Genomic DNA, 17,085 nt, shown 5'->3' with positions numbered 1-17,085 from the left:
GTATATCTAGTATCAAAATCAAAAGATCTCCATATCTTGCCCCTGCTTTCTAGAATCTCTAGCTTTGTCATTTCCTAAAAAGAGGTCTTTCCTGATTCCCCTAGACTCTAGGTCTTCCTCATTTCACCCTGTAAAAAATTACTTGATATTTATTTCACATATATTTTGAATTTGCTCATCCATGTTCTTGTTTTCTTCCACCAGATAGAATGTAAACTCCTTGAGGGCAAGTATTTGTTCTTGTGTTCACATGATCCCCAGAACCTAGCAGTGTCTGGCACATGCTCAATAAATGCTTAATGAATTGAATTCAATTGCTCATCAATTACTATTAATTTACATGGCTGTTCATTTTTTTCACTTGCTCTTTTATATGCACAAAAGAAAGTGTACCCATTATCAAGATGCAGAATGAAGCATAAATTTTTAGATATGACCAATGTGGAAATTTGCTTTGCTGATTATGTATACTAGTTAGAAGGATTTTGTTTTTCTTTTTTTTTTTTCACTGAGGGGAAGAGAGAGGAAAAGAAAATAAATGCTTGTTAATTGAAAAAACAAAAAATGATTTTAAAAAACAAAGCATAGAGATGAGCAAAGTCTTCAAAAATTAAATGAAGATTGCCTATATATTCTAATTAACTTAGAATGTAAGTCATGACTTTAAAAAGTACTATTCAACCCTTCTTTTTTCCAAATGGAATTGATCTTGGTTTCTAAAGCATTTTACGTACTTTTCTTTGGTTGAGCTATGTTTTAATAGTAACAGGACCACTTTTTCTCCCCTTCCAATTGGATTCTAATGGTGCTTAAAAAGCTTTCTCTCAGTCTGGTACTAACGAATCCATATTCACTATCCTAGGAAAGGGGGAATTTCCATTAAAAAGAAACTCCTACCATAAGGGTTTTTCTAAACAAAACTTATCCAGTTTGTCTTATTTGGATTTGAACTTTCATGTATCAGATTTGCTTAAAGCCAGCCTTGCTTTCCTGTAAAGGGATAGTGTCAGCACCTGTGATCTCATTGGTATGGAGAACTCCAGGGGGAAGACCTCCCTCTAAAAATGCAATTTCTAGCCCTAGAGGGTAGCCCAGGCTCCCAGGTTATATTATAGTGGCTTGCCCAGGGCCACACAGCCAGTATGTGAAAAGTAGGAATCCAACCCAGTTACTCTTGACTCTAGGACCAGCTCTCTCTCTCAGCTATGCCAATGATGCTCCTCCACTGTACCAGATTTGCTGATGGATCATGTAAAATTCTGCCTTAACTATTTTTCAGAGGTTCCCTGAGGATTATCCCCTATTTTTTTTTTTACTATGTACCCAAATCAGGAAGGTCCCATTCCTATTTCAGAGCTGAGAAGCCAGTCCAAGGGCCCCTTCTGGGGTTTCTTTTAGGGGAGGCAGTACCTTGGCAATGCCTTAATTTTGAGTCTCACAGAGGGGCCTGCTGGGTCTCAGCAAGGTGTTTTCTTTTTTTATTATGAACTTCACAATTATCAACCAACATTCCAATAAGTAAAGCACAAAAAAGAAGCTTGTTCATGCAACAGTGAACTTCTGCTACATAGGTAGCTTGTTGTTTTTTAAGTATATATTATTTTAACATGGTAACAACAGAATTGCCCTTTTGAACTTTTTGTTTTCTTTAATGCATTTTTTAATGCTTCCCAGTCATTTCCCCATGTTTCTGTCTTTAATGTAGCTATCATTCTCATTTTGTTCCTGGGTGCTCCCACTCCTCACTTCCTAACAGATACCCTCATTTCCAGTTCCCCTCTATAAGTTCTTTCCCCATTAGAATATAAGATACTTATAGGCAAGGTCTGTCTTATTTGATTATATTTGCATCCTCAGGGCTTACTTAGCACAATGTCTGACACATAGTAAGCACTTAATAAGCTATCTGTCTGTCTATCTATTACTATCCATCTTATCTATCTTAACCTACCTATATGTTCATTTGTTTATCTGTCTCTATCTATCTATGTATCTATATCTAGCTCTACCTACGTATCTATTCATTTGTTTGTTGGTTCAGCACTTCTTAAACTATGGGTCAAGACACCATATGAGGTCGCAAAAAATTTGGCAACAGCAAAAGGTTTCTGAACGTGCAACAACCAAAAACTAATTCAAAATCAAACGTGTAATGAATATGAGGTGCTTCTGGCAGTGTTGCCCATATTGCATTGCACAACTTCATTGCAGCCTTTGTTCTGAACACAAAGCATGTGCACTTTGCACTATGCATGCCATCACACCACGCAACACCAACAAACGCTGGCAAAATGCACAAAGGGTCGCAAGTGGAAAAAGTTCAAGGAGCCCTGGGACTCTATACCTATCTATCTATCTATCTATCTATCTATCTCTCTACCTATCTATCTGCTCATTCGTTTGTCTATCTATGTATAAGGGCCTCAATAGCCTTCCCATCTTCACTAAAGGAAGAAGTCACAGGAAGTGGTTCAAATCCCTTGAGTCACTAAGGCAAAGAAAGGCCTACAGTAATGGCCAAAAAAACCCCTTTTCCTGCTGGAAGGGAGTCTGGATATCAACTAACCACTAATTCTGCAGGCATTTCACCTGGCATAAAGCAACACTGGCCCCCAAACCTTGACCTACCCCGTAGATCCAGGCACCCCACTGCCTGCCCCTACTGCTGGCTCTGCTTGACTCAGACAGGAACCCTATACAAACCCCCGACTTTGCTAGATTTTGGTGCTCCCTTCCCCTGTTTCCATCATCCCTGACTGCCCTTCTTATTGTATTTCCCCTCAGTAAAGACGGCTTGCTTTTTTTCTCTGCTGATCCTATGTTCTGTCTTGTGCTCTGGGCCTTACTTGTTCTGTACTTTGGAATCCCAAATTTCACCCCAAACACTATCTAATCTCAGGAGTGTTTTCTGGACTTTGTCCCATGTGAGTGTCAGCCAATTCGGCGAGTGTCACTTCAGTAAAAATACTAGCAAGGGACTACAGATACCTCACAGTGACCTCTCCAAAAACCCCTGCTTCCCCATAGGGCTTTGTCACTCCCCTTCCTCGCCCTCAACCCTGTTCCCCTAGGAATTTTTCAGAGATTTTGCCCCAGAGTGGTAGATGTGGGTGGTTGCCCTAAGACTCTTTCAGTTCGGATTGATGGTTTCCATAGCAACACAGGATCATCCCAGAGGTGAATTCCAGGCCTCCCTGAAACTGTTAGAGGTCTTCACCTTGGCAGGGTTCACAGGGAAACTTCATCTGAGCACTGATGCCACTTGTCCTTGTTTTCTCTACTATACTGTACCTCACCCCTACCCTAACATTGTTCCTTGGCTTCTTCCAAAACTGCCCCCCCCAATCTCTGGATTATCTTTTCACCAAGAATAACTTCATTGTTGAAACCAAGTATAGTTATTGCTTATTATGATGAACTGAGACATCTTGCTATAATGAGTAAAATGCTAGGATTGGAGCCTAGAACCTGGAAGATATGCGTTCAAATCCTGCCTCTGACATAAGACTTTCAGCAAGTTACTTCATCCGTAAGTACATCAAACAATTCCTTGGAATTTATCTACTAAACCATAAATGGGTTGCCACTTGACAAAAATCAAAGATCTTTTTTCTATTTATAACATGAAATACTACATCACTTTATATATTGTAACTAATTAATCAGGCTCAAGATAATTAAGGGCTTACTAAGGATAATCACAGGATTCAGAGCTAGAAGTAACTTTAGAGATCATCAAATTCAACCACGTCATATTACAGGGGGAAAAATGGTGGTCCAGAGAGAGAAAGTTGTTTACCCAAAGTTCCCACACTGCTAATAAGTAGCATAATTGAGATTCAAACCAAATCCAGTGAGCTTTCAACTACTCTATGTTGCTTAAATGAAATAAATACATAATATGTAATAGATTGTAAGCTCCTTGAGGGCCAGGGACTGCCTGTTGCCTCTTTTTGTATGCCTGGTGCTTAGCACAGTGCCTGACACATAGTAAGCACTTGAAAAATGTTTATTAATATATATTATATATTCACATATTTACATCATATATATATGTATATATGTGTATATATATATATATATATATATATATATATATGTGTATATATATATATATATATATATACATATACACACTCTATTTAGAAGTGATATTATGGGACCAGATCTCTGATTTCATCCATGCAGGGAGCTCCCAATGAAGAAATCTCTGCAAATGCAGATTAGCATTTTCTCAAACATGATTTGCCCAGGGTCACACAGCCAGCATGTGTCAGAGGTAAGATTTGAACCCACGTCTTCCCTACTCTGAGGCTGGTTCTCTATTCCCTTTGCCATGAATATATGAATATATATGAACATACACATATGTGCTTCATTTTATGAAAAAATAAAACAAAAAAATCATAGCCTAAACACATGTAGGTCCCGTGCACCTAGTAGATACTCAATAAGAATGAATTGATCAACTAAAGTAATCTTTTTGTCTCTTCTCAGGAACACATCTCCACATTCTACAGTCAGTATTCTAATTGTTCTTAGCAATACCCTTTAAAAAGAGTTAAGTTTCCAGATATTTATTGGTGTAGGGGATAGGACCTGCACCTGTGATTGGTATAGGGAATTTCAAGTGAGGAACTTTCTCTACCAATATTTGTTGTTGTTGTTCAGTATTTTCAGTCATGTACAACTTTTCATGAAATTATTCAGAACTTTCTTTGCAAAGATACTGGTGTGGTTTGCCATTTTCTTCTCTAGCTCATTTTACAGATGAGGAAACTGAGGTAAACAGGGTTAAGTGACTTGCCCAGGGTCACAAAGTAGTAAGTGTCTGAGGACAGATTTGAACTCAGGAAAATGAGACTTCTTAACTCCAGGTCTGGCAGTCTATTCACTGTGCCATCCAGCTGTCCTTCTCTACCAATATGGCTTAGCACATTCTTAGTAATAAATAGTCTTAAAGTATAGCTTGTCCCACATGGCCATTATTCATAAGACTTGAATTCAGTTCTTCCTGGCTCTGAAATCAACCCTCTATCATCTATAGCACTCTGCCATTCTATTTTATCAGAATAGTAATTAACAATAATAACAATAACAAAAATAATAACATTCATATAATGCTTACAAGTACTGTCTCATTAGATCCTCACAACAATCCTGGGAGGAAGGTTCGGTTATCATCCCGATTTGACATTTGAGAAAACTGAGGCAAACAGAGTTTAAGTGACTTGCCAAAGGTCACACAGGTAGTCAGCATCTGAGGTTGGATATGAACTCGGGTCTTCCAGACTCCAGGTCCAAGCACTCTTATCCATTGTACCATCTAGCTTCCTCTAATCATCTTAGTATGAAACTAAATAAATATTTATCTTTTAAAAAATTATTATTTCAGATAAGCAGTAGAGCATAGCAGATATATCCCTAGACAACGTGGGTCCCAGCCCCTTTGCAACATACATTGGCTATGTAGTTCTGAGAAAGTCTCTTAACATTCCATCATAGGAAAACTTTTCCTCGTGGGGGCTCCCTACACTAATGACTGATGAACCTTCTCATAAATAACAGATTTTTTAAAATTTATTTATTTTTAGTTTTCACTATTCACTTCCATAAGATTTTGAGTTCTAAATTTTTCCCCGTCCCATTTCTTGCCCCCCACCACCACTGTGGTGTACAATCCGATATAGGCTCTATATGTACATTCATATAACCGATTATTAAAATACAAAAATCTGTTTCCTTTCACATGTGTTGCTTACCTTTATTACCTTACTGCCATAATTCTGAAAGAATATTTGAAAAATATATAGGCTTTATAAAAAGCTGTTGCTAAAAATGATTTGAATACTAATTATAGGCCATGGAGATATATTCCTGATAAAAGGGAAAAAATAACCTCAGTTGATCAGTTCATTCTTATCAAGTATCTACTAGATACATAGGTACTATATGAGATTAGGTTGAGGTTTTTAAAATTTTAATGTAAGAGAGCTTCACAGGAAGATTTTCTTCCTAGAAGAAAATATTTTAAGATTTGTAATGTGCTCCATGTACATGCCTAGAAGAATCTATTTGTAATTAGTTCCCTTATATCACAGATGTACACAAATAGGCATATGGATTTACATCTGGGCATAAATGTATTACTAGAATCTGGAACCAGGTGGTAATTCTCCTGTAGTAGTTAATAAAAAGTGTAGGAAATATGCAAAAATCCTTCCCATGGCTCAAGTTAAATATCCCCCAAAAGAATATTCAATTTTATTAAAATCATGCTTATTTTCCTTCCAAGGGGGTTATTATTCTGCATTCAAGTGTGTGTTTTATTAAGAACTTCGCGTTCACTGATGTAGTGATGTTCTATTAAAGTGTTTCCAGTCGCAAATCAAGGGGATAGTTTAATTAGCTCAGTAGGTGTAAAGGAAAGGTTTTTCACTCCCTTCCTTTTTCTGCTGGCATAAATTTAGATAGTCATATGGGGGCTCTATGCTGAGCATCTTTCAGAAGTTTCTTTGTTTCTCCCACAGACACAAATGAATGGATGTTTGCATGACGCCACCCTTTCTCTGGGATGTGCCCTTGGTGCATGGAGGGCTGGACTTACCTGAGCCCCTCTCCCTCTGGGGAATGCTGCCGGCAGTACTCCAGTGTATAGGCATCAGCGGCCCCTGGGTTGGCAGAGCTCCATCGTATGATGGCAGTGTTCCAACACACTGTGCATTCCTCAGCCTTAATTATTGGGGTGGAGGGTGCTGCAAATGTAGGAATAGGAGCAGGGCTAAGTCAGCAGGAATATGTACACCGGGACAATTACATTCAAATAAAACTATAAAATGCATATGTTGCCAATCCCCCTGACAACACTAAATTGCTTTAATTAACATATTTTTTCTCATCAGATTTCCTCAAATGCTAATAACTAATATGACTAATATGCTAATAACTAAAATGACTGGTTACAAAACCAATCCCATGGTAGTCTTTTATTTTTCCTCCTCCAAGAAGCAAACCCACTCTCCCCTCAGTCACTCAGTTAACATTTATTGCTAATTGGGTCCATGGTATCTAATTAAGAGAGGTGTTCCTAATTATCTGAAGGTATGTTGAATGTTTAAAGTTTGGAGGGAATTCTAAAATATGTGCCACAAAGTTTTAACTTAAATCATAATTATCTATAAAGTGTTAGTAAGTTATGCTAGGCCCCAGTGATGGACTTATGAATTAGCATGAGCAGGCAATGGAGAGAGAGAGGAGGAGGAGGAGGAACCCACCTTACCCATCCATATTTCCTGGCTTTCTCTTCCAGCTTCCCTCCATCACTCCACCCCTTTCTCCCCTCCCCCCCCCACTCCTAGCTACAGATATATAAAGGTGCACCTGCAGCATCTTAGGGATCAACTGAACCTGGAGCCCTGAAGGATGCTTTAATGCATGTCCTATGTACTACATATTTAACTCTGGCAAGATATTTATACTTGTAGTCAATTGTATTTTCCCAGTGTCTGTTAATCCCTTCTAATTATATGCATCAGAGGGAAAAGACAAACAACCGAGTTTCTTTCCCCACACAGAACAATTTCATGAGCTAATGGACTCCTAAAAAATGTGAACCCTGAGCAGTTCTAATATCTGGACTCTGAGCAGTTCATTCATCATCTTTGCCCTTTGAACTTGAAGATTTATTGACTTGACATTTAAAATTAGAAAAAAATCCAAGGAGGCTGAAAAATGCAATTGTCCAGACTCTGACACATGGTGGGGGGGGGGGGAGGCTCAGTGTTTGGGGAGGGTGGGACACAGCTGGTGGAATGAGTCCATCAATTTGTCTGCCTTGGGCAAATGCTACAGTTGGTGCTTATGATCCTAAACTAGGCTAAGAATTGAGCAGAAGAAAAAAAAAGAATTAGAAAATTTGAGCAGGAGAAGATCAGGCTGGATTGCAGCAGGGAAAGTGAGCTTTGCTTTTAATGATTTCAAACCACTTGCTATTTCAAATGCTTAACTCCAAATATGGATTTTTTTTTGATGATGTCAAAGAGGAGAAAATCATGGACTACGATAATCTTAAAAGAGTTAAAATTACAAACAATTCCAAGGGAAATGAAAAGATGCAAAGTGAACAGCAGCAGACTACACAGCATGCAATATCACTTACAGGTTAAAAAAAACAACAACAAAAAATACCCTTTATAATGTATGTGACCAATAATAATAATAATAAGTGGGATTTATTTAATGCTTTAAGTTTTACCAAGTACTTTACAATCATTATCTTATTTGATCCTCACAACAACCCTGGGAGGTAGGTGCTATTAGTATGCTCCTTTTACATATGAGAAAACTCAGGAAGAGAGACCTTAAGTGACTTGCCCATGATCACACAACTAATAAGGGTCTGAGGCCAGATTTAAGTTCAGATCTTCCTGACTTCAAGCACAGCACTCTATCCAGCACCAAACACAGTGCCTGGTATATAAAAGGTGTTTCATACATTTTTATTGATTGATCAAGCCAGCTAGAATGAGAGACGCCAGATGGGCAATCTAAGGTATAACACTGAGATATCTTGATATATAAAAAAGAACAAGCTAATGTTCTCTAGTGGGCAGCTAGGTGGTGCCATAGTGCATAGAGTGCTGGGCCTAGAGCCAGGAAGACTCATTTTCCTAAGTTCAGATCTGGCCTTAGACACTTACTAGCTGTTTAACTCTGCTTTCATTTCCTCATCTGTAAAATGAGCTGGAGAAGGAAATGGCAAACCACTCCAGTATCTTTGCCAAGAAAACCCCAAAAGGGGTCAGACACAACTGTTTTAAATGAACAACAATAATGGTCTCTGTACATTGAGTAGATCCTCTATGAAGGATTTATAATAAAAAAGAAAGACATGAGTCACTCACAGCATGAGAAGGTATGGAGAGACTGTGTTACATCTCAATGGAAGATGTACCCACACCTCTGAAATCACAAATTATTCAAAGTTTCAAAGTATTATCTTTTTAAAAATTTTTATAATCTTTTAATTTTTTAGGCAGTTGGGGTTAAGTGACTTGCCCAGGGTCACACAGCTGGTAAGTGTCAAGTGTTAGATCTGGGGTCATATTTGAACTCAGGTCCTCCTGACTCCAGAGCCAGTGCTCTATCCACTGTGCCACCTAGCTGCCCCTCAAAGTATTATCTTAATAAACCTGCATGCTAGATTTCACTGCTTTGGGAAACTCCTTTCACTAATGTAGGTTAGCAAGTCATTTGTAACTTATAGTCTTACGGTAGTGACCTCCAAAGAGGGGGACATGGCCTGACCTCAAGGACTGTAGGTCAGTCAATCAGAAGAGAAAGGAAGGGAGCAAATGCATATAATGCCTACTATGTGCCAAGCATTGTGCTGAGGGCTTTATCATCTCATTATATTATCTCATTTAATCCTCACAACAACCCTGAGAGGTAGGGGCTATTTTTTTGGAGGACGGGGCAGGTATTGGGGTTGAGTGACTTTCCCAGGGTCACACAGTTAGTAAGTGTCTGGGGCCAAATTTAAACTCAGGTCTTCCTGACTCTAAGCCCAGCACTCTATCCATTGTACCACCCAGCTGTCCAATCAGAGAATGGGGAGATGGGCTGCAGGTCACCATCACAATAGCCCACCATAGGGCTTGTCTCCAGTACAACCATGCCTATATTTATCCTCCCACATTCTCTTATGCCCTCAGCCCCTCCACACTGTACAAGATCCCAACCTCTCCCCTTCTGAGCATGGGTAGTTATAACCTACTGAGGCAACCACAGCAGCAACTGCCCAGATGTCCCTATCCCTATTTTTTTGTGCAGGTTTTATGATTATGTAATTTTTAGGGTAGTAGTATATGTGTATAATATATAAATTTGTAAAAATATATGAGGGAACTCAAAAATTTTCATTAATAATGGTTCAGGATCAGACAGTTTTGGAGACCACTCTCTCAGAGAATTGAGAGGTTAAGTGACTTACCCACAATCATACAGCCAGAATGGATCAGAGACAAGAATCCAACCCAGGTTTTCCTGACTCCAAGGCTTGGCCTTTATCTACTAGGCCATTCTGCCATTCATAAATAAACAACATGGCATTCAAGTAGATCAACTGTACCATGAAAAGGCAACTTTGGTACCCCAGTTACTTTGTGTGGTTATTTATATCAATCAAATTAGGAACACAGGACCACAGACCTCCGACTGGAATGAACCTCAGAGCCCATCTAGTCTCTTTTAACAGATGAAGAAACTGAGGCCCAATGCCAATTAAGCATTTTGCTTAATGTTGCACAAGCAGCATCAGAGGTCACTGAATACATTGTAAATATCCACTTCACTCTGTGCTATGGTTATAGGCCCCAAATCAAAATAAATGAGCTATATATGAACTTCAGAAAGTTGTTTAACTTTTCACGAACGTAAGCTCTTTGAGCGTAAGAATAGTGTCACTGTCTCTTTATAGAAAATCCCCACAGTAGCAAGTAAAGTGCATGGACACAGTGTGGTGGGCTACTGAAGAGTATGCCTCTGAGAGGCTCTGAATGACCTTTGACATTGACCTCACAGGCTTCTGTCCTGGAGGGCTGCTTCCATGCTGCTATTACATTCTCTAAAGTCCCCTGGGCTTTCTTTTTTAAAAATTATTATTATTTTCTTAATATTTAATTCTGAGAGGAAGGGAGAAAGAAAGGAGAGAAAAGAAGAGACAGAAGAATAACAATAACTAACATTTATATAGTATTTGCTATGTACCAACCACTGTGCTAAGTGCTTTACAATTATTATCTCACTTGATCTCCACAACAACCCTGGGAAATAGGTGCTATTATTATCCCCATTTTACAGAAGAGGAAACTGAGCAAAACTGAGATGTAAGTGACTTGCCCAGGTTCAACCAGCTAGTAAGTGTCTGAGGCCAGATTTGAGCTCAAGCGTTTCTGACTCCAGGCCTAGTACTTGACCCACTGTGCCACCAGCTTGCTCCTCCCACCCTTGACAAATCATACGGGGCTCCTGAGGTACAAAAGTAAAAGTGACAGTCAAAGGCTTCAGCCTGAAGAAAAAAGTCCCAGCAGGGGCCAGCCTTCACTTTTAGAAGAAAAAAAAGTGTAGGGGGAGAGATGGGTTTAGCTGCTTGTGGAAGAAAAGGGCCTTAAAATTGTGAGGTAAACAAAAAGTACCCCTTTCCTTCTTCTAGCCCTCCCTGTTGCAGAAAAAGATCTCAGCAAGATCCATTCCCCCAGAAGAAGGGCAACCTCAGACTTAGCCATGGATTAGGGAAAAGGCCTCTCCTTTTCCCTTCCCCTCCCAAGAAAGGGACTCCAAATAAGTTTGATCTTGGAAGTTTGTAGTGGGGAACCTCAGTGTGCCCTGTGAAGGAAAGGGCAAAGGAAGGGGCCCAACTTTAGTCTGACTGACAAACAAAAAAGTCTGAGAGAAGGAACTACTCTCACGGTGATGAAGCCAGAAAGAAAGAATTAAAACACCCAGGAACTACAGTCAGGATCACACAAGATTTACCAGCTACCACTATAAAAGAGTGGGGAATATGGAAAGCAATATTCCAAAAGGCAAAAGATACAGGTCTACAACCAAGAATAACTGACTCAGTATAATTGAGTATAATCCTAAAAGAAAAAAACGGATCTTCAATGAAAAAGACGACTTTTAAAAACTTCTGATTAAATAGCCAGAGCTGAATAGGAATTTTGAAATTAAAACAAAACAAAAAACAGAAGTCCAGAGAAAAATTAAAGGGTAACTACAAATGAGTAATCAGAAAGGACTTCATGAGGATGAACTATTTAAATTCTAATGGAGAGAAGAGTTACAAAAAGGTCCTAGAACTGTCTCATCAGGGGTCATATAGTCAAAAGACCTAGAAATGATTGCGTTAAGTTTTAACAGTGCTAAAAGAAGAAAGAAAAGAAAGGGAGGGGAAAGGACACACTAGGGAAAAATGAGAAGAAGGACGGGGGAACTTATTATTTCACATGACTGGGATGTACAATTAGACATCTATGCAAACTTGAAAGGTATGTGGGGGAACAAGTCTCACTTGAACTTCCATTTCATCTAAACTGGTCAGAAAAGGTCAGAACACACACACACACACACACACACACACATACACACACAAAAGGATTGGTATAGAAATACCTTCAACTCAGGGTAGAAAAAATATCATAACTGTGAATGTGAATAGAATGAATTCACCTCTAAAATGGGAGAGGATAACAGAATGGATTAGAAAGCAGACTCTAACAGTGTGTTGTTATAAGAAAAAGTCCTGAAACAGAAAGGCTCACACAGTTAAAACAAGGAGTTGAAGCAAAATCTGCTATGCCTCAAATAACTCAAAAAAGCAAGTGTAGTAATTAAAATTTCAGACAAGGCAAAAATAGACCTAATTAAAAGAGATAAACAGAAAAACTACATTTTGCAAAAAATTCAATACTTAACATATATGCACAAATGGCATAGCATCTAAACATCTGAAGAAAAAAGCTAAGTAAATTACAAGGAGAGAAAACAGTAAATTATAATAGTTGGCTGCTTTCAGCCCTAAATAAAATCTAACCAAAAAATAAACAAACAATAAACTAAGGACCTGAATAGAGCTTTAGAAAAGTTAGATAGGATAATTTTCTAGTGATGGCTGATTGGAATGGAAAGGAGTATATACATTTCTCTATTGCACATGCATGGCACTTTTACAAAAACTGGTCCCATATTAAGACATAAAAACCTTACAAACAAATGCAGAAATATTAAATGCATCCCTTACTAACAACAATGAAATAAAATTATACTAAATAAAAGGCCACTGAAAAAGTATTAAAATCAACTGCAGACTAAATAACAATCTTAATGAATTAATGGGTAAAAGAACAAATCATGAAAGCAATAGATAATTTCAATAAAGATAATGACAATGATGAAACAACATATCAAAAATGTTGGGATGCATCCCAAGCAGTCATTAAAGGAAAATTTATATCACTAAGCATTTTCATGAACAAAAAAGAGGAAGAACAGAACAACAAATTGGGCATGCAACTAAAAAAACCTAGAAAAGCAATAATTTTTTTAAAAAATTAAACAATGAAATCAAGGAAAATCAAAGAAGAAATTGACAAAATTAGAAGCAAAAAAAGAACTAATAAATAAAATTAAAAGCTGATTTTTAAAAAAGAAACAGATAAATCATTAGCTAGTTAACTAAAAAGCTGAAAAACAAATTAATAGTATTAAAAATGAAAAAGAATAATTCACAATAAATAAAAAAATAAAGAATATTATTGGAAACTATTTTGCCCAACTATATCAATAAAACTAACCATTTTAAATGAAATAAATGAATAGTCACAAAATATAAAATACCCATATTAACAGAACAAGAAATAGAGAATGAAAACAACCTATTCTCAGAAAAAGAAACTACCAAACCATAAATGAATTCCCAAAGGAACAAACTCCAAGACAAATAGATTCCCAAATGAATTTCATCAAACATTCAGAGAACAACTAATTCCAATCTCATATAAGCTGTTTACAAAAACAGCAAAAGAAGGGATCCTACAAAAGTCCTTCAATAACACAAATATATTCTTAATAATTAAACCAGGGAGAGTCAAGATAGAAAAAGAAAACTATAAACTGATATTCCTAATGAATATTAATATAAAAATTTTAAATAAAATATTAGCCAAGAGGTGATTACAATCTATCACAACGATCACACACTATGTCCAGATTGGATTTATATCAGAAATGCAGTTAGGAAAACTATATATTTAATTAATCATATTGATAGCAAAATTAATAAAAACCACAATCACATCAATAGATGTAAAAGCTTTTAACAAAATACAATACTCACTTTTGTAAAAAAAAAAAAAGAAAACACACACAACTAGAAAACACAAAAATAAATGGATATTTTTGAAGCATGATGAATAATACATATCTAAAAGGAAGAGCCAACATTATATCTAATGTGGATTAACTAGAATCTTTTCCAGTAAGATCAGGAATGAAACTAGGATGGTCATGAAACAACTTTAATTTGACATAGTACTAGAAATGTTGGCTACCTGAGATGATTTAGAAAATTAATTGAAACAATAGCTTTAGCAAATTTACTGAATGTAAATATATATCCCTAAAAATCATCAGCATTTCCGTATAATGCCAATAAATCCCACCAAGAAGACACAGAAAGATGAATTCCATTTTTAAAAGCTACAAAATGTATAAAATACTCAAAGCTTTACCTACCAAGTTATGGTCAAGAACTAAAAGTAGAACTACAAAACACTGTTTACACAAAGACAGACCTAAACAATTAGAGAAATATTGCTTGTGAATAACTGGACCAATATAATAAAAGTGACAATATTACCTAAATTTATTTCTTTAGTGCCATTCTAATCAAACTACCAAAGGATTACTTTAACAACCTAGAAAGAAAAACATCATAAAAATTATATGGAGGCACAAAAGGCTAAGACTGTCCTGGGAAATAACGAAAAAAAAAAAGTGGGAATAAAGGGAGTCTAGCTATACAAGATCTCAAACTATACTATAAACAAGTAATTCCCAAAATAATTTAGTACTGGTTAAAAAACAGCATAATGCAGTTGAGTCTTCCTGACCCTTCCATCTCTCACTGGAGTTCTGTTCTCACTCTCTAACTCATTGCTGCTTCTGGGTCCTGACAGTGGTTTTGCACCCTGGTTTAGATGAGGCTGGTTCTAAGAAGATTGAACCTCAGTCTAATGTAGGTCCATTCTACTAGGCTATGATTTGCTCTGCCATTTCAAAGCCTTGGACCCTTATCTTTACTTAATGTTTTTTTGATGTGGCCACAAGACCTTCTGTAGCCTGCTTTTTTCATTTCAATGCCTGCTCAGTCACTTCAAATTTCCCACCAAACTCAGACTTGTGAGTATACAACAATTCTTGTCCTATTTGCTGATCTAGTAAAGACAGATACCCTTTGGAACCAATTAACATTTCTCACTCTTTTCAGCCTGTTCACTTCTCTGTATTTGAAGGTCAATTATTACTGACCTGTTTGGCTCCCAGCCCCCAGGGGAGTGATCCTAATGGTTCTTTCTTACACCCAAATTCTACAATTCAAAAATATTCTAAAATTTTAAATGTCAGGCAATACCTGGAATGTGTAATTTCACAGTGGAATAAGCGTGGAAGCTAAGGTCTGAATTATTCACTAAAAACTTAAATGAGGGGATTATTTCTTTCACTTAATGCCTGTAGTAGACATTTGCATAAGTATGATACAGCCAGAGTAAAGCATAAACAGATGGACATTCTGAAGACAGAACTGCTATTAGAAACAGCATGATGTAGATAGGAAGCTGGTTTTAAATTTCACCTCTGAGTCATACTGGCTAGGTGATCCTGGGTAAGTCATTACATTTCAGTGTCCCACTCAACTTTCTATGGGCCATAAGTTGCAGAGAAGATGCTTACTTGTATCCATAGAGGGAGGTCCTCACCAGAAGCTCTCTACTCCAGTAAAATAATGGTAGGATTTTTTTAATACTATACTGCTACCTATGGGCTATCCAAAGGCCTCCTCTTACATGTGCTAATGATCCTCCTGTGATCCTCACACAAAAAGGTATGACCAAGAATCTCATCATTAGATCTGGGGTTTAGGGGACATATGTATCAATACATACAATATGTATCAACAGTGTGATTAGAGCAATCAATGTGATCTCAGACCACTTTAAGAAAAGCAGTGTCCAAGCAGATGGAGATGATGGTCTTCCTGGGCTTTTCTTTGGTCAGATCTTAACTAGAGGATATAATTATCATCATTATTATTTGTAATAATAATAGCTAACATTTATATAGCATTTTAAGATTTGCAAAGTGCTTTACAAATATCATCTCATTTTATCCTCACAGCCACCCTGGAAGGTAGATGCTATTATTGTGCCCATTTTATGATAGAGGAAACTGAGGCTAAAAGAAGTTAATTGACATACCCTGGGTCACACAGCTAGTAAGCTTGAGGCCAGATTTGAACTCAGGTCTTCCCACTCCAAGTCCAGTACCCTATCCACTAAGCCACCAAAACGGCCATTTTATTCAGTTCTAGACCATTTCATGAAGATCATTGTGTCAGCCAGAGAGCTTCAACAGAGTACAAATAATATGATGAAGGGCCTTGGAGATCACAGAATATGAGGATCAGTTGAAAAAACTGAAGTTTGGACTAGATAAGAAAAAATTTGGTCAGAGGAAAGGAAAATGATTGTTCTCAATAATTTGACTGGCTATCGCATCAAAAAAGGATTTGATTCATTTTGCTTCACCCTAGAGGGCAGAACTAAGAGATATGAATGAAAGCTATGTGAGATAAACTTAGATTTGTTGTAAGGAAAAGCTTCCTAACTATCAGAACCTTGAAAAATGGAATGGGCTGCCTTGGGCAGCAGTGGGTTACTCTTCTTTAGAGATCAACAAAGATTGGGTGACCACTTCTTGGATAACGTAGTAGAAGGGATTCTCATTCAAGGATAGGTTGGCTTGGCTGGTCACCGAGGCGCCATCCAAATCTGGAGATTCTGTAAAATAGCTTTTCAACTAGAGCAAAGAAAATTAGCCACTTGGCTAGCCAGCTGCTGGGCTATGCCTTAGGCCCCACAAAACAGATAAGAAGACCAGCAAGTAGGGCACAGGAGAATCAGGGTCAATGGAGGAGACTGTGATTCATGAGAGGGAAATTACCTGAGTCCTGAGGCCCCTGGACTACTTCTGGGAGATGATCCACAGAATTGGAAATATGGGTGGGAGCTATACCTTTTCTCCAGGGTATAGAGCCACTGCTGCATTGCTAGGTTACAAAGTAATCCTTAGACTCCCACTTGACAGTAAGTTGCTAATTGCATGACTGATCCAAGTACATTTCAAAAGTTCTAGGCTAGACTTTTTAAAAAATTCTATCAATGACAACTGATTAATGACAACTGATTTATGACACTGATGCTTTTCTTTTGTAAAGGCAAAAGTCAATTTGATATCTATGAAAGC

General features: G+C 37.5%; 1 protein-coding gene across 1 annotated transcript in view; it reads right to left on the bottom strand.

Annotated features, from left to right (window-relative positions):
* CMYA5 (cardiomyopathy associated 5) overlaps positions 1–17,085 on the bottom strand; it is a 116,955-nt gene that overhangs the window by 30,136 nt on the left and 69,734 nt on the right. Inside the window, exon 9 of the mRNA XM_020998454.2 lies at positions 6,608–6,755. Coding sequence (XP_020854113.1) covers positions 6,608–6,755 — 148 coding nt within the window. The remainder of the gene's footprint in view (positions 1–6,607; positions 6,756–17,085) is intronic.

The sequence above is a fragment of the Phascolarctos cinereus genome, unplaced genomic scaffold (genome assembly GCF_003287225.1).
Source record: "Phascolarctos cinereus isolate Bilbo 61053 unplaced genomic scaffold, phaCin_HiC Scaffold_4;HRSCAF=312, whole genome shotgun sequence".
NCBI classification, from domain to species: Eukaryota; Metazoa; Chordata; class Mammalia; order Diprotodontia; family Phascolarctidae; genus Phascolarctos; species Phascolarctos cinereus.
This window is presented reverse-complemented; position numbering and strand designations above follow the sequence as displayed.